Genomic DNA, 27,928 nt, shown 5'->3' with positions numbered 1-27,928 from the left:
CGGAGTCTGGTGAGGAGTTATTTTTACTTTTTTTTTAAAGTCAGTGAAGTGTCTCTTCTCACACTGAGGTTTGTTTTATTAACATATTACCTTGGTTAGTAGGTGTTTGAGTGGCGCTTTGGCCCAGAGGCAATGTCTCTGTCATTGGTGTGGTAACCCCAGGGTTCACCTCCTGGGCAAGTTCGAATCCCGGTTAGGGCGGTTGGTACCTTCCAGTGGACTCACCACCCGCAGGAAGGTTTGGTACGGTGCAATGTGATTTGGGTGGCGACTGCTGCCCCCGCGACCCGGTAACGGATAAGCGGATGAAAATGGATGGATGGATGGATAAATGGTTACAGAGTTTAATAGAAAAATTAAAACATAAATCAATAAAAAGATGACTCTTTTAAGTTTGGTTAAAACAAAGGCAATGCAAATAGGAAAGTAAAGATGTAAAGACAGAACTCAACCACAACTGATGAATGTTGAAAATTGTTCCGTGGAAGCGATGGCTCAAATGAATTTCCTCTATTTAAAAATCACAGACCTGAATCACAGATCTGAATCACAGATCTGAATGGAGCTGTGTGTGTAATTATCGTTATCCTCGGCGCCTTTAGCTTGTTTGTTTGTTTGGGTTTTATTTTGAAATCATTACAGACCTGTCCCACCCCCCCTCCACCCTCCCAGCCCCCCACCGCACCTGCACGGCAAGAGCTGCTGCAGAGATTCTTATTCCGACTCCACTTCAGCCCCCGCGGCGGCGTGAAATTCAATTACGTACGATTTCTCACCAATCAGCGGCTGCGTTTCTAGAAGTCCTAGGGACCGACGGCGTAATGTGAAGGACACGTGCCCGACGGCACACTTTTACACTTTTATGATCTTTTCATCATGCATGCACAGAGGGACCGAGGTATGTTCGTTCATGTCAAGATGACATGGTTGTACACAACACACTGTACATGTATGGTATTTAAAAAGCACCTGTGTTTGAGCCACGGGGCTGATGCCTTTGTTGTCCTGCGACAGGAAGAAGCGGATGGACATGAAGAGCTCGTGGATGCAGACCCTGAACTCCTCCTCGTTCTGACCTCCTGTGGCCAACGAGAAGAGCCGACGAGACTGGATGATGTACTTGAAGATGTACTCGCTGGCCTGGGGGTGAGAGGGGTCAGGGGAGAGAACAACCGTTTATCACATGATGGGAAACGAAAAAGCAAATCAGACTTCACCTCAAGTGTCAGTTTTTTTTTTGGAACAATGTCGTCCTGATCTTTGACCTGATGATGGAGTTGTATGACAATTTATGAACGAAAAAAATCATAAATTCTTAGGAAAGTTTTTCTTCGTCTATTTTTTCTAATGTTTAGTATTCAGAATGTTACACAGTACCCCCTTGTGGTCATAGATGGTATGTAGTTCTTTTTGCAATATTAGTCACAGGATCAGAAAAAAAAACCTACTACAACTAGTGCGAACTGTAGAAATGCTGAACTCATATTCTCTAGCACGGAGCTGAAAAAAAGGGGAAATTTAACAATTTTCTTCCGTCTTTGCCTCCTGCCTGACACCTCCATGTCCAAGTACCTTCGTCCATTGTACAGATTTCTCCGCAGCATCGACCAACCATTCTTTAACTTACTGCTTTAACTTTATCATCTCAGCATCTTCATCTCCTCTGCCACTGTCTCAGAGTCTTTTGTTTACCGGACAGAGCCACTGTCTCTACACCTGCATCATAGCAGATCTCACTGCTCTCTAATAACCTGTCCTTTTTTATCAACTTTGCTGCTATTCTTCTGTCACAATTCACCGCCGACACTTTTCTCCGTCCATTCCACAGATTCGTTGAAAACCTTAAATTTTGCCGCAAAACTCAAGTGAAAAGCAGTGCCGTTAAACAAACCTGCAATGCGTCACTCATTTATTATTTGCTGCATGACAAATTAGCATTTCACTTCTGCTGCAGGATGTGTTTGTTGAATGATAGATGGGGAAACCGCGCGGCGGAAGACGCGCCGCGCCTCTCCCTGTGACGAGCGCTTTCTGCCTGAATCATTAGAATAATGGATGTGCATTCACAACACCGGAGGCGGAGCAGTAGATAGTAGATTTCTAATGATTAGAACAAGCGGCAGCTACAGACGTATGACGGGAATTATGAATGACAGTGGGACACGTTTGATGCTGCTGGGAGGACGAAGTGAAGAAAAAGGTTTGTGTTTGTGGATGGATTTCTGTGTTGATGTATAATGACGGCCGCGCTCGTCACCGCAGGAGAATCACACCGCGTTTGTTTCCTGTGTGTATAGCGACAACAAGGGCCTCACCTTGAGCACTTGCTGTATGTGATCCTGATGGTCTGCATCCACGATGCGGTCCACGTACCACTTCAGGACTTTGATCAGGTCCCTGAAAAAGACACAAAACACACACAACTCTCAGAGTTCACCGTTTGATTTAAGAGACAATTCAACCTGGTTATCATTATGACAGGTTCAGAATTATGGTCAAAATGGACGTAGAAATATCACAGATGAATCAGGACGACAGCTGGGAAGACAGCAGTAGGTGATGAAAAAAAGAAGAAGCATCTTAGCATGTGATTAATGTTGGGGTGAGGAGAGGTGAGGGGGGGTAAAAAAGCCCTGCTCAGTTTTAATAATTCACATTTTATCAGCCAGGGGGCACCACAACCATTTCATTCTTGTTCTTAAATGCGTTCTGACTCAAACCGAAGCTGAGAGCAGAGCTGCTGCTCAGCTGTGTTACAGCTACAGCGTCACAGCCTGTGTTGGGATTTTTGTTTCATTTCATTTTGTATAAAGTGTAGGAGGCGGAGGCTGCAGAAGTGAGGGTGAAATAATACAACCACCACGTACCTGTAGGACAACGCTCCAGCAAAGTGGCTTTCGATGTAGGTGTCCATGACTGGTTTGAAGTGCTGGAATTTACTGTCCTGGAGAAGGTTGATGATGTGGACCTGGAAAAGATGAAAAAGAGAGAATATGGAATAAAAAGTCGAACAAACCTGCAAAAAAACCTGAGTTAGCCACGTAGCTTTAAATCCACATAAACACCACGACAACTAAGTGCAACCAAAATGCAACTCATCTGAATCAACACAAACACTGATGATGAACACATCTGATGGAAGAGAATGTATGTTTTCCTATGACAGTTAAGGCATCACTGTCATTACTCAGCAGCCTCTGGTTGGTTGGCTAGCTTTTATTTCATATTTACTAAATTAACAACAGAAGTGAAAAAAAAAAACAGTTTGTAAAATGTACATATAGCGTTATATACCATTACTGTATTACTGTAGAGTATTACTGAATTACTTAGTTTACCGAGCTCAAAAGCGTCAGACCAGATATTCCAAAAGCAAGAGATGACGAAAAACGACAGAAAGTTATTTTTAAACAGCACCAAAGTTGACCAGTATTACTGAATTACTTAGTTTACCGAACTCAAAAGCGTCAGACCAGATACTCCAAAAGCAAGAGATGATGAAAAACTACAGAAAGTTATTTTTAAACGCCACCAAAGTTGACTTCAACACTCGTTCATCACTGATAACATCAGGGCTGAGAGAGTGAAGTGTGTTCGTGTGTCGGTGTGACACAGACGGACAGAGGGACACAGACTCTCTGGGTGAGAGAGGGAGAGATATTGATTTTCAGCCTGACTCTATCAGGGCAGTGCACCATGACCAGGCTGAGGTTGGCTGAGTGATTCCTGTGATCTCAGACCTACGTTTATATGTTCTATCACATGTTCTGTCACCAACGGTTTGTACCTGGATTTTTTTTTTTTTTACGGTACTTGCACAACTACTGTCAATGATTCTCTGTGGATGTTCTATTTTTTTTTTTACCCAAAATGCACACTTCCACAGGAGGGAGCTAACTTGCACTAACTTTCCCACTGTTATTTACATTTGACCTCAGTGCTTGATTAGCTGTAAAGACAAAATCATGAAATGTCACGTGACCTTTTGGGCCGAGGTCACTTTAATAAAAAACATCATATAAGAGACTCCAGAGTCTGGAGTTTCTACTGCAGTGAGGATGAAAATATAAGATAAAGAAATAATACTGGAGGCAGAAAAAAAGTACAAATAAATATTTACTTACCAGGGAGTCAAACACCTTCAACCCATATCTCTGAGAACTTTCATCTAAGATACCGAAAAGGGTGTCCAGAGTGTCCTGCAGGAACTAAAAAAAAAAGAGAAAAAAAAATACTTCAAAATCAAAGGACCTGCATCTTAAGTAGTATTTCCAACTCATAATGTGTAATTTAAATGAGAAACGCTTTGATAGAAGGTAATCTGCGCCTACTTTGACGATCTCTGATCCATCGATCCCCTTCAGCTTAGAGAGGCTTTCGTTGATCCTCTCAGGATGGGCCCTCCACTTCAGCAGGTCCAGCATGTCGCCTTTATGAAAATGAGACGCAGATATGAAAAAGAAATATAAGGACTGATAAAAGAGCTAGAAAAAGCCCAACGACTGGAAGAACATATACAAGACGTCTTGTTAAATAGTGCAGAGAGAAGAGAGTGTCTGTGGTGGTGAAGCATCATCACGTTTCATTTATAGCTTAAAAAAAATAATACATTTTCAATCACAGTGGAATGAAGTAGGTAAAAAAAAAAAAACATTTCCCCAGACATGAATAAAACATAATCTAAAAAATTTTTTTTTTTGGATTCTATTTAACCTGAAGGATTTTGCTTTGGGAATTCCGAGCACAGACACAAGCCTTTGTGTCTGTAGCTTTGATTTGAACCATTTTGATGAAAGAAATGCAGAGGATTTTTGTAGCTTTTGTGGTGATGTGAAGCATGTTGTTATTGTTTCATCACTAAATTCAGTAAAATACTCGTCACGATGAAGAAAAACGTACAATGCTCAGGTGGTTCCTCCATTTGATCCACATGATTCATTCAGTCATTTATTAATTTATTTTTTAAACCTTTTGAGGCTCAAAGATGGAGCTACAATGCTCTTCAAAGCAGCGGTTCCCAAACTGGGGGGCGCGTCCCTGCCAATTTACAGTGAAGGCACTAATTTGTAACAATTATTCAGCCCTCTTTTAGATTAAAATTTTAAACTGATTCAGATAAATCAGCAGAACACAACCTTTTATGGCTTATGACTCCATTTTTATATTACAAATTTCCAATTTTTTTTATAGAATTAGTTTTTGATCATATTTGTTGCTATTTGTTGCAAATAAAATTTTTGTTTTAGAAATTCCAGGTGACCCCATGTGGGTTTGCCACCCCAAGGTTAAAAACACTGAGAAAATGGTTTATTTGTTTAAGCTAAAAACAAACTTCTGAGTTGGTTTTACCATTCTGAGTGAGCTTGGTGGAACAAAGGAAGCTGGTGATCCAGAAAGACTCCTTGGGGCCCTTCAAGGTCTGGTTGTTGGACGGCAGGTTGGCTTTGGAGAAGGGCAGTTTCAGGTACCGCGAACAGTCGACCAAACTGGTGTTTTCTTCACACTGGAGAATGAGAAGGACAGACCAGTATTTGTTACACTTGATCAAATGTGACAAATGTCAGCGTCCAGGTGCAGACTGTCCATCGGTCTTTTCCATCACCAGACTCTGACCACATGAATATGTAAAACCCAGTTTGAATCCTGGGGACGAGCGTTCCGCCTGCTCCGTCGATGGAAGTGCAAGTTAATGAGGAGGTTTTGTTATTTTTGGGTTTTAATGCGAAGCCCTGATGCACAGCTGAGGTTGTGTGAGCTCCAAGGCCACCACAAAGTTTTGGACTGATTCTGCCGTCTATTTTGGGTCTGAGGAGGAAACTAGGCCATGCCACTTTCATTGAGCTTTTCACTAACTTCCATCTGGCATCACAATGGGGCTTTAGACCCCCCCCGGTCCCTACGTCTGGAACACACCAGGTCACCAGAGCGGTCCCTCTTTGGGTACCGCGTCGTTGTTGGAGACCTGAGCAACAGTTAATGTGAGGAGAGGACGATAAAAAAATGTGGAGTGCTTGTTTTTAAACGGCAGCTGCAGTTAACAGTGGAATAAATAATCTGACTCTGGGTCAGTGCGCCACCACAGCAATAAAATGTATGAATACTATCCATGTTTTCCGTCCTCCACAAAAACCTCGGGTTTATGTACACACCCCTCGGCTGCAGCTGAGGACGAGGACGTAGTCTGCAATTATTGTATATTACACCCAAGACGGTCCTGCACAAGCTTTTAACTTTGGAGGTCGGCCATTTTATTTGACTCTGCCTTTTGATGTGTTAAAACCCAAAACGTGCCAAAGATGACTGTGCGAGTCTCTTATGGTCCATTAAACAGAGAAAATGGACGAGGAGGTCACGCAGTGCACGGCGACAGCGACCTCTGCAGCCAGTCTGCCACGGGCCACATGTGCAAACACTCGTTCAGATGTCAGACTCGTTTCACCACAAGGAAACAGACACATATTTACACCTCCTACTGGAAACGAGGCTCGCAGCCCGTCAGTGTTACGTTACTGGACATTAGTCATTGAGCTGCAGTGAGGTGATGAGCTGTTTGACAGCAGGGGGCACTAAATATCGTGACGGACCAGTGACTGCATGTGGCTATTTAGGGCAAACACTTTGCACAGTCACGTTCATTTTGAATTACTACACGACACACTATGTGACATTGAACCATCTTTAGCACAGAGATTCTCAACCACAGGGCCGCAGCCGAAGCTTGAGCCGTCAACAGCACCAAGAGGACCGCAAAAAATGTTCAGTTTTGCATCTATAAGCTGCGTGACTACATAGTGTAGGTTATCAGCAGAAGACACCAGAGATATGCAAGTCACGAAAGGCTCAGTTATAATGCAAGTTTCGACCACATAGTGGCAGTAGGTACAATTCAAGGAATAAAAAACTAAAAACTCCAGGAATACACATATATTATTTAAACATAATATGCAATATATTTAGGGATATATATTTATTGGGTATTTTTGAGAGTATTTAATCTTTTCCCATTTACCTACAGGAACAGATAAATGATTTTTTTTCCTTGTGACTTTGCTGATTTCATTTGTTTTTATTTAGACTGAATTAAAATAAATGTATTCATGTTGTAGCACACATTGAACAACAATGCTATTGAGGTTAAATTGAAATCTTTTATCTATTAGAAAGGCTTAATTATAATTATATGTCTAACTACCGCAAATTAAATTAGGTAGAAAAAAAAAACTGTTTTGATTAGGTGCAAATGGATGGAAGACATTTAAAACATTACCAACTGTTTGTTGTGGTTACATTTTTGTTCACTAATTAAATCATTTAAATTGCTACTAAGATGAATTATATATTTTTAACAACAACACCATGTTGTTATGTAATAACGTTACATAATTCTTTGTTTGAAGTGTAATACCGGTCCAGTCAAAGTCTGTGCTGGACTAACGTCCATAATTTAATACTCTTAAAATTCACATTTGTGAGGACAGCGTTTTGTGTCTTTGTCTTCCAGTCCAAACATTGGCAGAGACGCAGCGCAGGTCTTACCTTGTGTATAATCAGCTCATGTGTGCCATCTGGCAGAGTCCTGCCATCCTCCTGCATCAGAGGAACAAACGAGTAGCCGAACAGTTTCTTCTCTCCCTTGTCTTTAGCTGTAAAACAACGACACATGGACACGTTATTCAGTCCAACGTACACAGAGGCAGGTTGTCTCAAAACAGCCAACAGCAGAGCGCGTTATTATCCTGGCAGTTCTGCTTGTGTGTAAGCACTTGATTGAAAAAGAAAATGTTAGCTTCTAGAACATTCCATAGTAGCTTAGCGTCGAGCTACAGCTTTGTAGGTTAAATGTTATACATAGTAGCTTAGCGTCGAGCTACAGCTGAAGTTTGTTGGGCTTTGTAGGTTAAATGTAATTGTTTTTTTGTTGTTGTTGTTGTTGTTGTATAACTGAACAACATTTTAAATGTCAGTTGTACCTGTTTTATATGTATTTATTTTTCTTCCATACAGAGAATCAGGTGGCTAATAACATTAGCTAGTAGCAAAAAGGCTAAATAGCAAAAGGGCTACAGTTTGTAGATAGGGACGTTTTACTTTTTCATGCTGTTAATCAGAAACATTTTAATTAGCTAAAGACAATATATTGATGGTAATTGATTTTTTAATTATATTTTTTTCTTTGATTAAAAAAAAATCCAAATGCTATTTTAAAAGGTACCCGAAGCTAAGTTTTAAGAACGTTTTTGGAATAAATGATTTTGAAGAATATAAAAAATATATAAAATTTACCTACAGCTCAGTGAATATTATAATAGTTTGTTTTAAACTTAACCTCAAAAAGAAAAGAGCACAAATCACCAAAAAACAATTTTTAAGTTTGAAATGAGTTTTTTGTTTTGTTTTATTACACACTCAGATCAATGCGGCACCAGAGACTCTTTTGATAGACCTGAGGATAATTAGCATCATTATCCCTAATCTCATTCACCTGCTGATTTAGCAATAAAGTGTTATTGCTAACACAGCAGGGTGTGGTTGGTGCTACTGAACTCTCAGCTTCACCACTGATGGGTTTCAGCCAGTGTGTACCAGTCTCTGTGTTTTCTCTCAGAGGAGAAAGAGCAGGAGTCACAACATCACTGGAATTTTTATTTCTTGTCCTGTTTTTTCTGTGTGATCAACCAGAACAGTCATTCCTGACTCTGTTGGTGTTTTCTCATCTATGGTCCCCAACTCCCGGGCCGTGGACCGGCACCGCTCAGTAGGTATTGGGCCACACAGAATGCATAACTTACATTATTTCCATTTTTATTATCTGATTCTGAACGATGTTTTATTTTGAAATATTACTGGATTCTCTCTGCCTCATTTGTATTTATCCACCACACCTTAAAGACCGGTCGGTGAAAAAATTTCAAGCGGTCCGTGGTGCAAAAAAACGTTGGTGACCGCCTTTAATTCAACCCTGTCTCAGAGTAGAAGACATTTGGAGCAGCTGTTGAGACTAAAAACAAAAGTGAAGAAATCCCACTTTGACAAAAGAGTTGTATTGGTTTAAAATAATAATGAATGGGTTCCACACATGTTTTGTGTGATGAGGGTTCTATGGGTTCCCTGTTAAACCCTGGGAGCTTCATTGTGAAACATTACGGGAATCCCAACCAAGCCAGCAAAGAATTCTGGGGCACAAACAGCGACGATGGAATTTTAAAAAGCATCTTTGCTCCAGTTTCGCCCTTGATTGAACGTCTCTGCAGACGGAGGGTGAGAGAAGTTAACTTTTCCCACCAGTTCTGTGTATCCAGTATGACTTGGTCTGTTGTCACCACAGGCCCTAAATTGGCGTCCTAACAGGCGGACCCTGAGTGGTAATGCCGACGCAGCCGGCAGTAATGAGGCCACTATATCTACTTCTCACCACCTCACGGTCACTTAGTTTGGCATAATGACATCAGCTTGTTATGAAAGGAGGAATAAGGCCGCGGCTCTGAAGGGGGAATGTTTTGGTCATAATTAAAGAGTTGTCTCATTAGGCGCAGAGAAGTTGAACAAACAGTTCTTTTAGGAAAATAATGAAACAAGTACACACCAGTATGTGAGGATATACAGAGTCTATCTGAAGCACTGGACTTGAGGCCAGATGGTTTGTTTAAGTAAATGGGAGGAGTGTGTACAGTATTTCCTGGCAGTAATAACTACGGTGCATCGTATGAACAGCGGTACCGATTAACGTCCATCGGCTATCGGGATATGAAGACCACTTTCACCAATGGGGTATTATAAATATAGAGCAGTGGTTCTCAAACTTTTTCTACTCGGTACCACCTGAGAAAACATCAAGCTCTCTGAATTCCACCATGACCAACATTAGAATTCCTCTGCTCGTTCCACGTTCAACTTGCAAGTGATCCCATGATGCCGTGCTGCCTGTGCCTACGTGAGCAACGGACTTGCATTGCAGCAAAAAAACCAAGTAAGTAAATAAAAAAGACTGTTGTATTAATTGTGCATGGTATGTTTCAGATTAATTCAATTGAAAATTTAAAATGTGAAAATATAAATTTTCCCCACGTACCACTAGAGAGCGCTCGCGTACCACTGGTGGTATGCGTACCACAGTTTGAGAACCACTGATATATATATATATGAGTATTAGCATCTACTACATGAACCACATGACTGGCAGGTTTCTAAATGTCAACACCTTCACTGGCAAAAGAGAAACTGGGAAAACACGGTGCTGTAAAACACAAAAATATTAAATGTCAGCTAGAAACCGACATTAAAGGTTGTTTTTGTTTCAGTAAATCCCTCTGTTCCAATGTTAGAAACCTGATGTTGAGCTTGTAACAGCATTGTGTGTTTACTATGAGGACAGTTTTCCTTCCATTAAATTGTGTTTTTTTGTGTGTTTACTATGATGACAGTTTTCCTTCCATTAAATTGTTTTTTTAAAAAAGTCAATATATCGTCATGCCTATAGTAACGAGAATATATCAATATATATGGTATCGTCACCCCTGTATCGTGATGCGTTCTGTATCGTATCGCCAGATTCTTGCCAACACACACAGCCCTAGTAATAACTCACCAGTTTGCCTTAAATCATTTAGAGAATTTAACCTTCGAGCAACTGCTGCTAAATTGTGTTTTGATTTCACCACCATCCCTGCAGGAACTCACTGGAGCAGTGTCGGAACTCGAAGCGTACGTGCGACCCCCGAAACATGTCCACCGGGATGGGAAGCTTGATCTGTTCTGCCCAGCGGGGGGTGTTGTTGTGGTACAACACCAGAGAGTGGTACTCATCGGAACCGGGCTCGCCAGAACCTGCAGCCACATGACTCTGGAACACAGAAGGAGAAGGGAGGGTGGAGAAGACAAGTGAGGAGGGGGAGAGAGAGGGAGAGAGAGAGAGAGAGAGGGAGACGACACAGGAAATTAGAGGAAAGTGTGGCTGCAAAACACTTTAAACTTTTAAATTTGATGCCACTCTAATGACAATTAAAGAGATTTCTGAGAGTGTTGAAGGACGAGCGGTGTCTGGGGCCAACAATGAGGCAGCCACAGTACAGATATATTTGTGTTTTATTTATGTTCAAGGCTGGAGCCACAGGAAACCACCGAGGCAGTCTGACTCAGAGCAGACACCCCGAAAATGAGCCGGACACTGCAGAGACACTTAATTCCCATCCACGTCAGCGATATTCAAATGAGGAACGTTGCTCAGAAATTAAATAAGCTCCAAATCAGGATTTGTTTACCTTGAGTATTTGTCCATCAATATCCAGCACGTAGAGAGTAACTTCCACATTCTTGGCAACGCTCTTGCCGCCCTTCTCAAACTCTCCTTTCTCCAGCGTGACGTAAAGGTCGTTCCTCATCTCACCTGCAGATCAGGATCAGATCAGTGAGACAACAAAGCGTAGATTATGCACACAAGAAGGAATCTTTCACGACCTCACGCAAAATTCATTTGCAGAATAATTCATGACGGCGGCGAAACAATCGCCAAAAGGTATTTATTCAACCGGCGCGGACGCCGGGCAAACTTTGCAGATCGTGCTGCAATCTGAAGACAAAGTCAAAATGACAGAAGAAGACACGGGGTTCTGAGGGAGGGTTTGGACTTAGGAAAGTGACAGAACAATGAATAATGACAAAAATAATGTCATTTAATAAAACAGAATTGAACAGAATAGAAAATAATCTAATGTATTATAATAAAATATTTTTAAAAAATCTGTTGTTACAGATTTTACTGTGTAAATGTATATCTATATATTTTAAAGTGTTTAGTCAGCAGCTAATGTTATAATAAATATTTTTCATTTTTTGAAACTTTATTTAATTCTAATAAAACTAACAATTTTGGGAACACAGTCACATCTGTTAACGCCACCTTTTGGTGGACAAACATAACAGAACACGGAAGATTTACATGAGATGGGGCACATCAGACAAAAGTAAAAAAAACTGTAATTAAAATGAGAGCAAAACAAATGCATTTCCCCTTATTTTTTTAGGAGAAGTGACGTGGTGAAAACTGAGGGGCCTGATTTCCTCTGTGGTCAAACATGTTTATGAACGGTCCCCCATGTAACCTCCGTGTACGTTGGCTAGCGTCAGAGCTCTATATCCAGGGTCCGCATTGATTCCCTACGCTTAGCGACAGTAACCATGGTAACGTGAGGCTTTATATACACAACTATCAGACGCTCACACAAAAGAGGAAGAGGAAGTCCGATACACGGGGGACACGATTATATGTTAAATGATTAAATATATATAAATATATATGTATATATTTATGTGTATAAAAGGTGTCTATTTGTGTAACTGTGATGGAAAGAAGGTGAGACATACTCGAATACAATACGGATCCAGAGAAGAATAAAAGGGGGAGAGTGAGGTGAGACAGTGAGTTCTCTCAGCCCAAGGGCAAACTCCCCAGCTGAGGAGGTGGGAGCACTCGGTGTAAAAAAGGTTGGTAGTCAGACGAAGACAAAGAAAGAGACAGTGAACATAAATCCGCGTTAGTGAGGCGCCGCGGGACCTGGAGTCTCAGGTTCCTCTTTATTTGTGTGATCAGACAGCACATCGGACTTATTTAAAAAGAAACTACTGCCGTGCTGGAAAAGGAAAAAAAATAAATAAAAGAAACCCGTGTGCCGATATTTAAAAAAAACCTCCCATTGTGAGCAGCAATACTGCAGTCAGAAGTGGCAGTGTCTGAGTTAAAGCCATTTTACCGAACGCTTTGGACTTTGGACCAGTCTACTCCAGCGTTTGTTACCATGGCAACGATTGCAGACATTATTAGCTAAGTCAGTGGGTAAAATATAGAATCTGTTGTTAGCCCCAAGGCACCGACATAAGCAATGTTCAACAGGGGTTCCCAACCTCCGGTCCGGGGACCGGTGCTGGTCCGTAGGTCATTTGGTACCGGGCGACAGTGGGACTCAGTGAACAAATGTACTGCAGTTTTACTTATTTACGCCATTCAATGTTTCAAACCAACAGGTTATTCAGACTCTGTCGTCAAACAGAATAAAATCGAAAAACAAAAATGTATTTTGAAAATCCGCAGTAACGGCTGATAGCGACCAACCCGTCATTTTGTACAAAATAGGTTGGAGTTGCTGAATTACAACATCAAATAAAACATAAGAGTAAAGTCTAGAACTGAATTACAACATCAAATAAAACATAAGTCTAGAAGAGACATTGGTAAACTATGGCCTGTGGACCAAATACGGCCCGCTGGGATTTCTAATTCGGTTCGCCAAACGCTGGTACGAAATATGGTAAATGGCAGCAAATGAGCCAAATTTTGTATGTGTGTGTTCCTCCCACCTGGCATGATGATGTCAGAGAAGCCCAACTTCCTGGTGATGGACACACCCCGGGTGAAGAGGACCATATACTCTCGTCGTAACTGTTCGATGTCTCCGTGAAGGAGCTGGAGGGCGACTGCTAGACCTGGAAAAAAAAAAGAAAAAAAAAAGGCATTGATTAATGTCTAAATAATCTGATATTGTAAAAGAGTTTTCCTGGGATGTAAATGACTTATATATGAAGTACTGTGAGCATAGATTCAAAGTTTCATTATAGTTGCAGTGACAATAGATTCGAACTGAGAGAAAACAGACTCCCCTGCACACACACACAGAACAAAACAAATAGCGTGTGCGTCATTGCTGGCTCTCTTTCATCCTTGGTGAAGGCCTGCTGCCTCCAATCAATGTCTTTATGCAACAATCTCAAACATCAACACAGTAGGAGTGAGGTTTTTGTTCTTGTATTTAGAGCTTAAAAATCCGTCCCCTTGGCCAATATGTGCTCGTTCTCATGCTGCGGTGACAGGTGCAGAAACATTTGGAGTTAAACAGGAAGGAAAAGGCAAAAGAAGAGAGAAATGAAACAACCGTGGTAATCATTTGGTGTTGTGATTTAAATATATATATATAAATGTATCCGCAAAACGAAAATCAAGGACAAGGTTTCAGTTCTTTTTACTTTATGGCAGTGGTTTCCTGACCTTTTTTGGTTTGTGACCCCAGTTTGACCTCATTAACCTCTGGTGACCCCGGAGACTTTTTTCTCCCACAAGTAGTCAGCATGGATACTTTTATGTTGTTTTATTTGAACCTGACTTCATTTCATTTTCAAAATTGAAAAAAAAAACCCAGTAGTTTACAATTGTGCGAGGTGGTTTTTAAATTATAATTATTAAAAAATATTTTTATCAGTACATTTTTTTTTATCAATTAGTAGACACTTCAGACGACCCCATTTGCATTCCACGCGACCACACATGGGGTCGCAACCTCTATGTTGAAAAACACTGCCTTATGGTATAGTGTTGTTTAGTTTTGTTGGGTTGTTGTTGTACGATCCCAAAAACAGATTTTAAAAGAAAACATAGTAAGAAAAAAAAACTCCACCAGCGTGAGTCAGAAATACCAGATATCATCAATCTGGTCTGAAGTAAAACACAAAAAAATGACACACTCCATCAACAGCTGTCCAAAGTGGCACAAAGGTCTGATGTATGTTAGACCCCCCCACCCCCCGTTACACTCAGGTCCATTTTGTGTTGCCAAAAAAAACTTGAATCCCTCTCTGTGGAGCTGAATCTCACACAAACACAGAGCTTTTAAAGCTGTAGCTCGGCTACAATTAGGGACAAAGACTCATTACTATTCTGCCTGAAAGATGGAGGTGATGCAGAAAAACACTCTTGACCTCCGATGCTCTCATCCCACTGACATGCCTCGCTGCAGTGGAATAAAAAATAAATAAAAAAAAAACAAAGAAAAAAAATAAAATAAAATAAAAACATACACACAGGAAAATAAGTTGGGCTGTCGCCTCCTCTTCTGTCACTGCCTACGCTCGTGTGTGGAGGAGAGAGCTGGATCGTCTACCTGACCTGACTCATGCGGCGTCACAGTCTTAAAAAAAAAAGACTTTTTTTTTTAAGGGGAGGACGTTAGCATTATATCTGACACAGCACAAACAAAACCATCATCTCCCTCCTCATTAACGCTCACTCTCGCAGTTTTCATTTCTCCGTCACCCACAAACTCCCCGAGAACCTGACGCACGCAGGTGCGGAAAAACAAGAACATTTTCCTCAACTTTCGTGTAAACAAGGCAACCTTCAGCGACTGGTTATTAGCCAAACGACTCGGCCTACTTCAGATTTAGAGGGCCACGCTGTCATCTCCCCCTGCTGCTAATTGGCCGCAAATAAGAGACTCCTGGCGCTCTGCCAGGTCTGTTTAATAGAAGAGCTACAGCGTGAGACCTCTGCAGACGGACACACACACACACACACACACACACACACAGGCTTTGTCCTGCCAAAGACAAAGTGTTCATGGACACACTGATTACGCTATCTCCGACTACTGTGCACTTGTTTTAATTGCCCTCCTGACACTAAAGTGTAATAAAGTGTGGTCCCTTCAAATATTCATGTGGCTCCATAACTCCTGCTGGGACGGTTTTATAGACCAGCTGAAGAATGATGAAGATGAAACTTTTTTTTTTTTTTTTGATCTGTTGATGAAGCTAGACAAGCAGCTAAAGGGTTATGTGTTGGTTAATGTGGCATGAAATGACCTGACGTGGAGTAAAGGGTAGGAATATGTGTTGCTCATGCAGACGATGTACTGAAGTCGGAAGAAAAGACGAAAGCTAAGGGGTAACCAAAGGGCAGACAGTGGGGGTGGAAGGTCTTACTTTACCCCAGTACTTCTCAAGTAGTGGGGCGGGTCCCCCTGAGGGGGCATGGTGAGACGCCGGGGGGAGGGAGTAAGGGGCTTCCAATGGAATATGGCACACTGGACATAAGTGTACCACTGCTGCGATGCTTGAATGATAACAAGCATCCAGTCACTAGGGGGCAGCAACTCATACAGTGGTTTGTACAGATAAAAACATACATGTTCTCAATAGTATTTGAATTCGCGGAGGTGTGGGTCGGGGGGTGTGAAAACATTTCTGTCCTCAAGGGGGACAGGTGATTATCACTGTTCAAGTCTCAAAGCTCTGCTCACTTTCTGTTCAGCTGGCTGTGTTAACTAGTGAAGGGAGAATCAAACATTCTAGTATGACACTAACTATTGGAAAGTGAAATTGCATTTATATGTTTTTTTATTCCTAGTTTTATTTATAAATGGTCTATTTTGACGACGTCAGTTGGAAAACGTTGTGTTTGGTACAGAAATGTTTGATTCAGTTTGAATTTGTCCTCTTTTAATAAGAAGAACATACAATTGTATTTTCTTGTTTGGTGGTTGAGCCCACACACACTCACACACACACACACTCACACTGCACATCAGACAGTTTACCACACGGCTGTTTTCACATATGTAGTACCAGTCCACTGCATACCTACTGAAACTCAACCCAGTCAAGTTTCGATGCTGTTACTCAGTATGTGGCGGGAAACCTCGAAACTTGGGTTTGTGAGTGACTGGAACTGAAGACGGACTGAACTCTGAGAACTAAATCACCCACAGTAATATTATCTGTAGTTCCATTATATAGACATATTATATTATTATATATAAAAAAGTATGATTTTTTTCTTGTTAATTTACAGTTGTTACAATTATTTTGTTTCATTAAAAATCCAAACTCCAGGCACCTAAAACTTTCCTACTAGCGCAAATCCAAACTCCAGGCACCTAAAACTTGCCTACTACTACTACTACTAGAGGAAGCTTGATCCGATGGTACCTAAGCCCAAATGTTCAACTTTGCACAATCATCGCCTCGGTAACGGCAGCCTGTGGCGTGCCGGAGAAAAAAATAAGGTATCGGCCTCAGATTGGTAGAAACCCCAAGTGACAGTATCGGTATCGGACATGAAAAAGTTGTATTGGGTCATGCCTAGTGTATACAGTCGTAGCAAACATCTTCTACAAACGATGACGTGACATCATCATCACCGCATCGTCAACGTAAGTTCTTCATTGATGCAGCAGCGTTGCATCGAGTCTGGTCTAAACATTTGTGTCCTTCAGTTTAATTACTGCATCCCTCGGAGCTCATGTCAGATTATCTATGATAATTCACCATGCTGCAGCTGTGCGCTAGCTCCTCGAGCGTCGATTAGTCTCCTGAGGGATGCTGGGAGGAGGAGCTGACTCAGTCTACGGGTCCAACAGATTCCCGTTCACTTCACACATTACACATCAGGCCGTGATGTTGCAGAACAGAATGCATGGGAGAATATGCAAGTTGAGACCAAGATCTCTAGTTCAAACACACTCACGGAAACTAAGGCCCGCATGTCAGTTGCTACATATGAGCACAGCTGCAGCAGTAACCACTGCAGTTCACAGGCTGACGTCTGCCCGCGCTGTAGTACAGTTCCTATGACCACGATCGTCCTTTTTTATCGGACGCGGTAACAGCTGTACCGCCTGTTAAAAGCGTTTACGTAACACTCAGATTCAGGTTAAATACAGAGCCCACTGTCAAACAAACGGCTCAACGTTTCCTAATGTCAACGTGACACTCTTTTTGAAGAACTCGGTGTTCTCCGATTCCACCAACCTGTTGCTATTGGAAACTGCTGATACTGGTGTACATATGGTGTGAATGCATCTATTTTTAAAGCCCCGTCTTAACGCCTGTGCAGCAGCAGCTTCCTGTCGACCGCCAACCACAAAGAAGAGTTCTGTCCACCAAAAAGGAAGTGAACGTGCACGTGACCTAATCCGACCAGACACTGGACAGTCGGGCGGAGAAAGAGTGACGCAGCGAGTGAGCTGAGGTTTTCATCAGGGCAAGAATAATTTTGACCAGATTGCGATGGAAAGTTTTGATGTCAACCACAGCAACAAACACGTTTTTCACATCCTTAGGTCTCGCTCGCAGCTTCTCTAACACCTTAAAAGAGGCGTCCTGTTTCTCACCTGTGTTTGAGCCCGACAGGTTGTATCTGGAGTTAGCCTTTTTGATGATGTTTTCATGAATCTGGTGCCATTCACTCTCTGTGTTACACCTGAGACAAAACAATAACAGACAGACGGGAAAAACACATCAGACGTGAACATTTTCCTGCATGACGTCACAGAAAAAGTTTTGGTTTTTATATTTTGTCCAAGCACTTGCCCCACGGCATTTGTTGCACAAATTGAATTTTTTTTTTTAATTTATATACACAATTTTAATTTTAAATACGTTTTTTGCAGTTGTGAATGCAACGTTTCCAAAGTAAAAATTCCACATTTTAGAAAACATATCATAACCTGCTTCTTTCATCAAAACCTGATCATAAACTGTTGCAAAGACTAAATAATTTATTATTTATTCTTAGTTTATTTTCCTTCTAAATGTGTTGTTTGCTCTTATTTTGTGTGGTTATGTTTGTTTTTAATCACCTGACTCCTGACTATCAGGGTGAGAAACTTTGGTTGATTTTCTTTCTAAAGGAGATGATACAAATAGCAGTCAGGAAAAACAGATATCAAAATATTAGCGCTGAAGCCCAGAACTAAAAGTCTCACCATCGACCTTTGACCCACAGACTGCCTTTGGTCAGATTTTTGGTCAGACATAAAAGAGGAAATGAATGTTTTTCTCGAGTCTTGTTCATAACTTCCGTGTCTCCACAGTCGGCAGAAATAAAAGTCAGAGTGAAAAACACATCCACTTGTTGCGACAGGTAAGTGAATCGATTCCTGTCTCTGAAACTGCCCTGTGGTTGCAACTTTGTGTCCCAGCCCTTTAATAATACATGTCTATCAGACTCTTACTTATAAAAGGCACGGGTTGTTTATTAACGTTGCACTGAGTCAGGCTTTCATTCAGTGTTTAAAAGGGACTCAGCATGTTTTATTCATTAGTTTTTTGTTGTCCTTTTAAAAAAAATAAATTGCAGAATGCCTTTGTGCCTCTGTGTTAATTGGAAAAACACACTGTAGAAAAAACTTTATGCAAATTGAATAAAAGAAAAATCTTCCACTAAAACCTGGAACAGGTTTTTCTGCAGGTCTTAAAAAAAAAGTGTATTTTGTGTTTAATGTGTTTTGGGCCAGACATTCTGATCCTCACCACTGCATCAACAATGGCCTGGTCTGTCCCTCTGGACATTGTCTAGACTCAAGAAAAATCACAAAATACTAAAGGCAGCAGGAGGTGAGAGGCACCGAGCTGGAGGAAAATTTGCAAATGTCTGCCTTTCTGCTGTAAATTGCTGCTATTAATACAACTGGCGACTAAATAAAAAAAAAATTGTAGGCACTCAAATGTAAATTTTAACACACTGTACCACAAAGTGTGACATCAGCAGCACGTTATAAATGACTACTTCATGCTTTTATTTTAGGCAGAGAAAAACGCCTGGCTGTTTGCTGCGACTTACGCATAGACCTTGAGCAGGTGGTCATCCTTGGAGTCAGCAGTGAGGAGATCAGCGATGCTGACGACAGCGCAGCCGAACGGCCGTCGGTACTGCACGCTGCACAGGTTCTTCTTCTCTCCGGCTCCCATCCTCCCTGCACGCACGCACACCAACACAAAGAGTCACAACTGCACAGTCAAGTGGTCCGTACTGTGGCGTCGTTAGCCGTACCTATTCTGATGATGTGCACCACGATGTAGACGTCCTTGCGTAAATCGCTGCTTCCCAAATCCTGACAAGACACGGAAATAAAAAAATAAAAAATGTATTCACCGTACACATGACTGAGTTCTGCCTCACAAAAAGGGCGAACGTCAAACTCACCACGAACAGTGTGCACTGCCTCTCTGTCTTCTCCGGCGACTTGGGCAAGCCGCTTTTATTCAGCCTGACAAAGAAGCGTTCACTGGAGAACATGAGAGCGAGAGACAGAGGACGGGCGTTGAGATGAATGGGGTCAAAGGTCATGACTGTGATGCTATTCGGAACGAGTGCATTTGAGTGATTACAATACAAAAGGAAAGGGCAGCGAATTAAAAACCAATTACGACTGCTGCTCTTGTCACAGTCTCAAAAACACAGAAGTGGAACTCCTGGTGTTTGATCATTTGTCGGCTAACAACAGGTGATGGATCAGTCAAGTAAATTAAAATTATAAATATACCCGGACATTTAGATACATGAACTACAACAGATGATTAGAACTCAAAATGTTAGCATAATTAGCATTCCGCACAAAAGGCTACTTCAAGGTCAAAGCTAACGCAGCAGCCCATGTAATCTTTTTCAGACTTTATTGTAGTACTTTTTGAGTACTATTACATTGGTGGTCAAGGAAAAAAAAAATGATAATATGTTAGTCATGATATTGATTTATTATAAAAAAAGTATTTTTTTACTAATTAGATCAACATTTGGGAACAAAGTTGACAAATACTAACTCCTCTCTTTTTGATATGATACCATACATGGTTGTTTTGAGCCAAATAATTAATAATACATTTATATAAAAAAAACATTTTTCTGCAACTAGAAAACTACATTCAGGAGAGTGAACTCTTCTAAAAAACTCTCTGGCCTCAAACGCCCCAGTTTTTTTTTTCTTTTCTTTCTGACGGGAGTGCACGTCAGGCCAAAAACACAAAGAACCGACACATATCTCTTCTTTTTCTTCTCTTCACTCCCTCACACACTCTCAAAGCCAGCGTGGGCATCCTGCTGGGCCGCTCTCATCATGGCTGGTGAGCTGTGGGCTAATCCAGTTAGGTGACTTTCACAGTTCACTGATAAGCAGAGAGAGCCTTGTAATGCACTGGAGCCTGATAATGAGTCGAGTCACTGGCACGGTGACAGCGTTAAAAAAAAAAAAAAAAAAGCCCACGGTCGACCCATTCGCACAGTGACTGATCCAGTAACGAGTTCACAGCTCCGACGGATGAGGAGGTTTTATCAATGACTCGAGTTCAACGACAAAAAAAAGTGGGAAATGATTACAGCGACTGGAGTGGTTTATTAAAAGTACGTCAGACGCGAGCTGGTTTGATTCAGCAACAACAGCTCCTCATTAGCTGCCCTCCATAACTTTCCAGGGCATTTATCCAACCATAGGGAGACGCACTCCTATGCATTAGACGATCGCCCTCAAAACATCATTAGCGCCGCGTTGTTTCAACGCAGAGACCGCTGCAAAGACACGCAGAGACACGGCTCCTCCGCTCCCCTCGCACGGCTTAACGCAGAGACCGCTGCAAAGACACGCAAAGACACGGCTCCTCCGCTGCCCTCGCACGGCTGCAGCATGTTGATCATGTTGAGCTCCGAGGGCCCGCGGCCCCCGGTGGGACCTTATCTCCCTCTGTCAACGCTCACATTAACATAACATGAATAGCCAGTTCACTCCCCTCTCGGCCTCCGAGGGACTCTCTCTATTCCCCGTCCTGTTATCGACGGCTGCATTAGAAGCCGGCGCACTCTGTCGACTGGATGTTAGAGGGCAGAACGGCACGGTGACTGACGGGCAAGAAAAACACCAGATAGATTAACTGCCAACGCAGTTGCCATTAGCTAAGATCCATACAGACTCAGAGAGGGGCATCAAGACAACAGGGATGAACGGGGCAACTGAGGCAACATGTGAATGAGTGACTCAGACAGGATGAGGAAAAAGAGAAGTTAAAAAAAATGCCTCGTTAACAGGAGACAGGGGTCACCGCCACCAAGACAGGAAGTTCTGGATTGTTTTGGATACCTCGGCGGCTGGACACTCCAAAAAAAGAAAAAGAAATCTCAAATCACATTTTTGAATAATGTTATTATGGGATGTCTACTCAGTTACGGGCCGGATTGGACGTTCAAGCGGGTCAGATGTGGTCCGCAGCCCACCAGTTGATGATCGAAATCGAAAAAAAAGTGACAGAAACGGTAATTAGTGTTTGGGTTTGGAGTAGTCACAACATCAACGAGGAGCCGTGTGGCGATGGTACAGTGTGAGTGTGTGTGTGTGTGTGTGTGTGTGTGACCAGATGAAGAGCCATTCAAGGAGCTCGAACTGAAAACAAAGAAGCTGCCATGATGCTGCTGCTGCTGCTGCTGCTGCTGCTGCTGCTGCTGCTGGCATGTTTCAGAGACAACAGTCCTGACCCCCATCTGGTCACTGACACACACACACACACACACGTACACAAACCACCAGCAGAGAGGGAAGCATCAAAATGGCTCCCTGCCAGACTGCACGTGTGTGTGTGTGTGTGTGTGTGTGTGTGTTTGTTTGTCATCACACAGGGATAGACAAACAGGTTGGCAGGCTGCCAATCAGAGATCCTTCAAGACAAACCATGCAAATTTGACACACTCAGACCCCCCCCCCCCACACACACACACATAATGACACACACATATACACAGGCTGAGGCCTTTGAGTGCCTTTATCTCACAGAGCTGATAAAAAAAAAAAAAAAAAAAAGTGTAATTAGCTATTAGCTAGCTGGAGGGTTCGGAGGGAATCGAGCTTTGTATCACTTTCTTATTAGGCTTCATGCGATATTCACTGACTGCGTAAATTAGCGTTGTAGTCAGTCTGTCTAATAAAGATCTGGATGAGCGACAGAAGGCGGAGCTGACTTTATTAGCTTGCGTGTGTATCAACTTCAGTAGCACGAAATGTATTCTCCCAGCTGCTTGAATGTAGTCGAGGACGGAAGCCGACGGATAGGAATTATGGGAAATACAAATATCATTACCGCTGCTTGAGAACAAAGCAAGAGGTTGAAACAATCAGTCTCCATTAAAGCCACACTAATGCATGACAACAGCAGTGCAGTCCATGGTATGAAGGGCCATTGTTTGACTCGAGCTTGTAGTCTTCAAAGTTGCTCTTCTTTTTTTTTTTTTCCTTTTTTTTTCCAACCCACTTATTAAAGTTGCTCTTCTTTTTTTTTTTTTCCAACCCACTTATCGTCCTTTACCGAAAACCCCTTATTTTGTATCTCGGTCTTTGATTCAGACTAAGAAACTGTGCAGCTTAAACACAGACTGTTATTCGGCCAACGCCTAATCAGGAGACTGCGGTGAGAATTGTGGCCTGTGTGTGTGTCTGTGTGTGTGTGTGTGTGTGTAGTAGAGTATTTGCATATAATTGACATGTGCAGACAAAGAATGACTGCTTCTTTCATGTGGTGACACAGTCCTGCACACTTTTAAAGTCTGAAGTGGATTTAAAAAAAAAAAAAAGTTTCCTTGAATTACCGTTATTTCCAGACTATTGAACGCACCTGAATATAAGCCACACCCACTAAATTTGAAAAGAAAAAAATTAATATATTCATCCTGTACATATATAAGCCGCACTTTCCACGTTGTAACATGGGATATTTATACAGAAATAACTTTTCATTAAATAAATAACTTTGTTCTGAACAGTAACTGTAACATGGCTAGTAACACGTTAGCTATTTCCTTCTTCTGCGCCCCGACGCTAACGTTAGCTTCGGGGCTAACTCCCTTCATTTCGTTGGGGTCAAACCAGCGTATAACCAACCAACGCTTCAACGTTCAAACAGCCATTCACAGACAGACATAGGCTAATAGTGTAACACACAGTAGCCTACCAGAAAAGTCATTGATGGCTAACGACATGAGCTTCGTTAGTAAAAAACATATAAATTAGCCACATCGTTGTTTAAGCCACAGGATTCAAAGCGTGTCAGAAAAAATAGCGGCTTGTAGAGCGGAAATGACTGTTAATATATTATGGGTTGGTGATGTTAAAGCTAGAGATGAGGGGTGCTCACCAGTGCCACCTGTGGTCTGTTTTTGCCTTGATGCATTTTTGCCAACTGTCATGAATCTGGCAGAAATGGTTTTAAAATTGGAAGTAGAACATGTCTTTTCTCAAATAACCCTCAAAAGGATGTCTGGGTTTATTTCTACCACTGGGTGATTTTTATAAAAAAGACTAAAGTAATAAATAAGTGATGAGAAAAGACCTGTCAGGTTCTTGTTCATGTAGTGCAGACAAGCGCACGGACGACGACGGGGAGAGGTGAACAGAGCAGCTCCTGTTACAGCAGCAGCCATGTCATGTTTTGACACGTGAAGCAGACAGCGCTGCTCTCTGCCTTTTGTCTCTGCCTTACTTTAACACGATCACATGCGGCAGCACCAAGACTCTGTCCAAATCTGTTTGAGCTGCTTTAAAATCCAAGGTTCTCAAACTCAGGTGAGCTGACGGCTACTCCTGTCATGTTCTTTTCGGCGAACGACCTCATCATTGTTCAGTTTTTAATACACAGCGTCAAGAAAGAGTTGTTAAAATGTATTTTCTCCATCTTAAATGACAAATTGAAGCATCATAATTAAATATATTTTAAAAATATTAAAGAAAAAACTGAAGGCAAAACTCTAGGGAAAAATTATTTTTTTTTGTCAAGGGTCAGATGTGGGTTGGGGGAGGAGGGGTCATGGGCTAAAAGTGGACCCTGGGCCGTGAGTTTGAAGCCACCTGGTTTACCTTATTAAATCAAAATATATATTTGTTTATATAAAAATATATGTAAAAATTTGTTTTTACATATATTACCATATGTTCCATTACCATATGGGTATATATATGTATACCTCCATCTATCGATATATATAAATATATACGTACATACACATATGTACGTATATATGTATAGACATATACATATATATATTTAAATATACATATATATATACACATACATGAATCCTCTCAACTCAACAAGACTGATAAGACTTCATTGGAATCGTACCTCAGAGGTCGATTCTCTCGTCCATCATAGATGTGAAAGAAGACTTCTAGCTCCTCCCCCAGGTTGGCGCTCATCAGGCTCTTGACGTGAACAAACAGGTGATGGGTGCTGGCAGGTGCAGAGGTCTCCTTCTTCCGATGACGGTGTTCCATCTGTGTAGGGAGACGACCACATCAGCTCAGATCTAGGGTTAACTGTGGGGCTAATGATCTGCATTTGGCCCAGGAGCCACGGGTTTGTTTTCATGACACTGCAGTTTCTAACTCTCACCCAGGAGCCACGGGTTTGTTTTCATGAAACTGCAGTTTCTAACTCTGTCAACTGACATTGATGACATTTTCAACTTCTCTCAAATTGATGATAATCATGAAACAAAGTTCAATCTTTGACTTTTCTAAACATTTAATGGACAAAAAAAAATGACGAATGACTAATTAGTGCCTTTGTCCTGAATAAATACATGTTTTTTGGCATAATCAAATACAAATTTCAACACACTGCTGCAAAACCTGTGGACCCCTCGGGGGTTGCCTACCCCCTGTTGAGGACCTTCATGATTGAGGAATGAGCTGACAGGAAATGAACAGGATAAAAATTCATTTTTGTAAGATATTTAAATGAAGCGTACAAGGTTATCAACACAGCTGTCAAACATTAATGTCAAGCCTGACAGATATCAGTGTTGGAGTCAGATTTTTTAACTTTTATTACAGATGGAAAAAACACACAGACCAGGAAGAAAGTGTGAATTTAATCCAGCCTGTTACGTGAGTTTGTTTTCTCACTTTGTTGGTGTAAAAAAAAATCAATCACAGCTGGTTCACCTGTGAAAACACATTAAATGAGTTTTATCATTTGGAACGCAACACACCTGCATTCTGTCTGTTATCATTTAACTCGGGCCATTATGTTGTAGTGAGCTAATTATCCTCAAACAGAAACGGGTGTAATCTGTGTTACTTTGAAATCGAAAGAAAAAGGTTTGATTCACAGGGGTGAAAGAATCCGGTAGGTTCACTGCTATAAAAAGAAAACATTTATAACCAAAAGGGATAAGAGAAACATTCTGGTAAATACAGTATGTACAAAGAACATTCACTCTCTAAATATGAAAAAAAAGAACACTAACAAGAGTACCAGATGGCCAATAGTACCAGGCCTGAAGTCTGCTCCACAGTGAATTCAGTAGTGGGTCGTGAAAGATGAGGAGGGATGAAGAGGAGGATGAAGAGAGCTGAGGTCAGACTACAGTACATGTTAGGCAATGAACTCAGTTATTGCCTGTTTTGACAGACGGTAGTATAAACAATAGATTGATGTTGTGCAGTCAGGACAAGGCCATGTCTGAGAGGAAGTCGACACGGGTCTGATCTGACATTTTTTGGATGTTAAACATAAGGACACAGAAGCAGAGCAGCAGAGAGACACAGAGCAGGGATCAGAATCAGGCTGCCAGATGGTATCTACTGTTGTTTGTTCAACACCATAGACACAGTGAATAAAAATAGCCAGTAAATTAAAAAAACAAAATAATAAAAATAGCCAGTAAATTAAAAAAAAAAGGTACCAAGCTACAAAGGTGTGGCTAATCACCGCAAAGGGTGAGTAAAAATATAAATAATAATAGTTTTTTTTTTTTGCCAAAAGACTAAAGTAGTGATATATATATGTATATACTGTATATATGTGTGTGTATGTATTTTATATTGTTACATATATGTGTATGTATGTATATACATTTCTACTTTTACATATATACATGTGTGTGTATGTATATACGTATGTATGTATGCATGTATGTATGTACAGTATGTATGTATGTATGTATTATATATTTGTGTGTGTATGTATGTATATATATTTATTCTGTCTCTTCTCTAAATCTATTACTTGACAATATATGTCAATATATGTTTCCCTGCAGTCATATACAAGCACATATATACATATATACACACACATATACATACTTATATACATATATATGAATATATACAAATATATATGTGTATGTATGGGCACATATAAATCTTACCATGTATGTATGTGTGCAAAACAGCACTGAGAGCTGGTGTTGACGTAGAATGACTACATGCTGGAAGGCCTTCATTTATGCTGCGGGTTTTTATTACCAGGATATTTTCAGTGTGTCATTAAAGCTGCCCAGCGGGAGCGGTGAGTGGTGAAATCACCGCTTCAGCATGACGAGACAGCAACGACTGGGTGAAGACACAGCGAGTCTCACAGCATCATGTATGGCTGTGAGAAGAGATAGGCCAACACAGGGTCCGTGACCGTGTGTGTGTGTGTGTGTGTGTGTGTGTGTTTGTCCAAATGTTCTAGCATTGTTCACGTACTAATCTCTTCCAACAACGACGACACAGAGCAGCATCAAGGGATGGGATTCCAGACTACAAAGAGATTCTCCTCGGGAAACAGGGTCAAACCAAGGCCAGAGAAGAACATTTTCAATCCTCCAACCGAGCTGCTTCAAAACTGAAGCCTCTCATCTTTGAGTTTGTGAGACAAAGACCGGTTTGGGAAGGCCAAGTCGTAGGTGAAGGTCTTTTAGGTATCTTTATCTCAGGGGTGTCCACACTTTTTCGGCTTTGGACCTACTTTTCAAAAGACCAGGGTAAAGTGATCTACGTTGAAAACCTTAAATATATCTTTACTCGTAAAAACTGAATATCTTTTTATTTACGTTATATGTTGGATATGTCATGATAAGCGAAAAAACCACCAAGTAGAGAAGCGTTAGTGAGTTAATTAGCCTGGTCTTCCACTTACTCTCCTACTTTAAGCGAAAAAACCACCAAGTAGAGAAGTGTTAGTGAGTTAATTAGCCTGGTCTACCTTCTTATCGTCCACTCTCCTACTCAACAAACGTCCAACCTTGGACGTCCACATACTGTACATGTCCCAAATTCTAACCAACAATCATGGCTCTGATTGGCTCTTGCTCTCATTTGTTCTTACATTTTACATATTCTGATTGGTCTTCTTTACTGAATCTTGGCCAGTTAGCGCCACTTAAAATCCTGTTTAGTTGTAATTTGGTTTTCATTTGAGAAAAGAACGTGATTGACAAAATCGTCGATGAAGGATTGTAAATTCACAATTAACCAGGTTTTGTACCACACTTTAGTCCATTAAAACATCATTATGAGAAATGTATTATCTATATTTTAAAAAAATCTATTTTTCCTAAACATTCTTTCTTTCATTTCTT

The 27,928-nt window shown here is 41.2% G+C and overlaps 1 protein-coding gene across 1 annotated transcript in view; it reads right to left on the bottom strand.

Annotated features, from left to right (window-relative positions):
- The window catches only part of dock4b (dedicator of cytokinesis 4b), a 133,733-nt gene that overhangs the window by 59,942 nt on the left and 45,863 nt on the right, over positions 1 to 27,928 (bottom strand). The window contains exons 8-22 of the mRNA XM_017034035.2: positions 24,697 to 24,848; positions 19,748 to 19,829; positions 19,595 to 19,655; positions 19,385 to 19,517; positions 17,934 to 18,022; positions 13,351 to 13,476; positions 11,259 to 11,383; positions 10,678 to 10,840; positions 7,537 to 7,643; positions 5,350 to 5,503; positions 4,332 to 4,429; positions 4,125 to 4,208; positions 2,868 to 2,968; positions 2,316 to 2,397; positions 970 to 1,140 (exon numbers count right to left, since the gene is read on the bottom strand). Of these exons, the coding sequence (XP_016889524.1) occupies positions 970 to 1,140; positions 2,316 to 2,397; positions 2,868 to 2,968; positions 4,125 to 4,208; positions 4,332 to 4,429; positions 5,350 to 5,503; positions 7,537 to 7,643; positions 10,678 to 10,840; positions 11,259 to 11,383; positions 13,351 to 13,476; positions 17,934 to 18,022; positions 19,385 to 19,517; positions 19,595 to 19,655; positions 19,748 to 19,829; positions 24,697 to 24,848 (1,728 nt within the window). The remainder of the gene's footprint in view (positions 1 to 969; positions 1,141 to 2,315; positions 2,398 to 2,867; positions 2,969 to 4,124; positions 4,209 to 4,331; positions 4,430 to 5,349; positions 5,504 to 7,536; positions 7,644 to 10,677; positions 10,841 to 11,258; positions 11,384 to 13,350; positions 13,477 to 17,933; positions 18,023 to 19,384; positions 19,518 to 19,594; positions 19,656 to 19,747; positions 19,830 to 24,696; positions 24,849 to 27,928) is intronic.

The sequence above is a fragment of the Cynoglossus semilaevis genome, chromosome 8 (assembly GCF_000523025.1).
Source record: "Cynoglossus semilaevis isolate Cse_v1.0 chromosome 8, Cse_v1.0, whole genome shotgun sequence".
Taxonomy (NCBI): domain Eukaryota; kingdom Metazoa; phylum Chordata; class Actinopteri; order Pleuronectiformes; family Cynoglossidae; genus Cynoglossus; species Cynoglossus semilaevis.
This window is presented reverse-complemented; position numbering and strand designations above follow the sequence as displayed.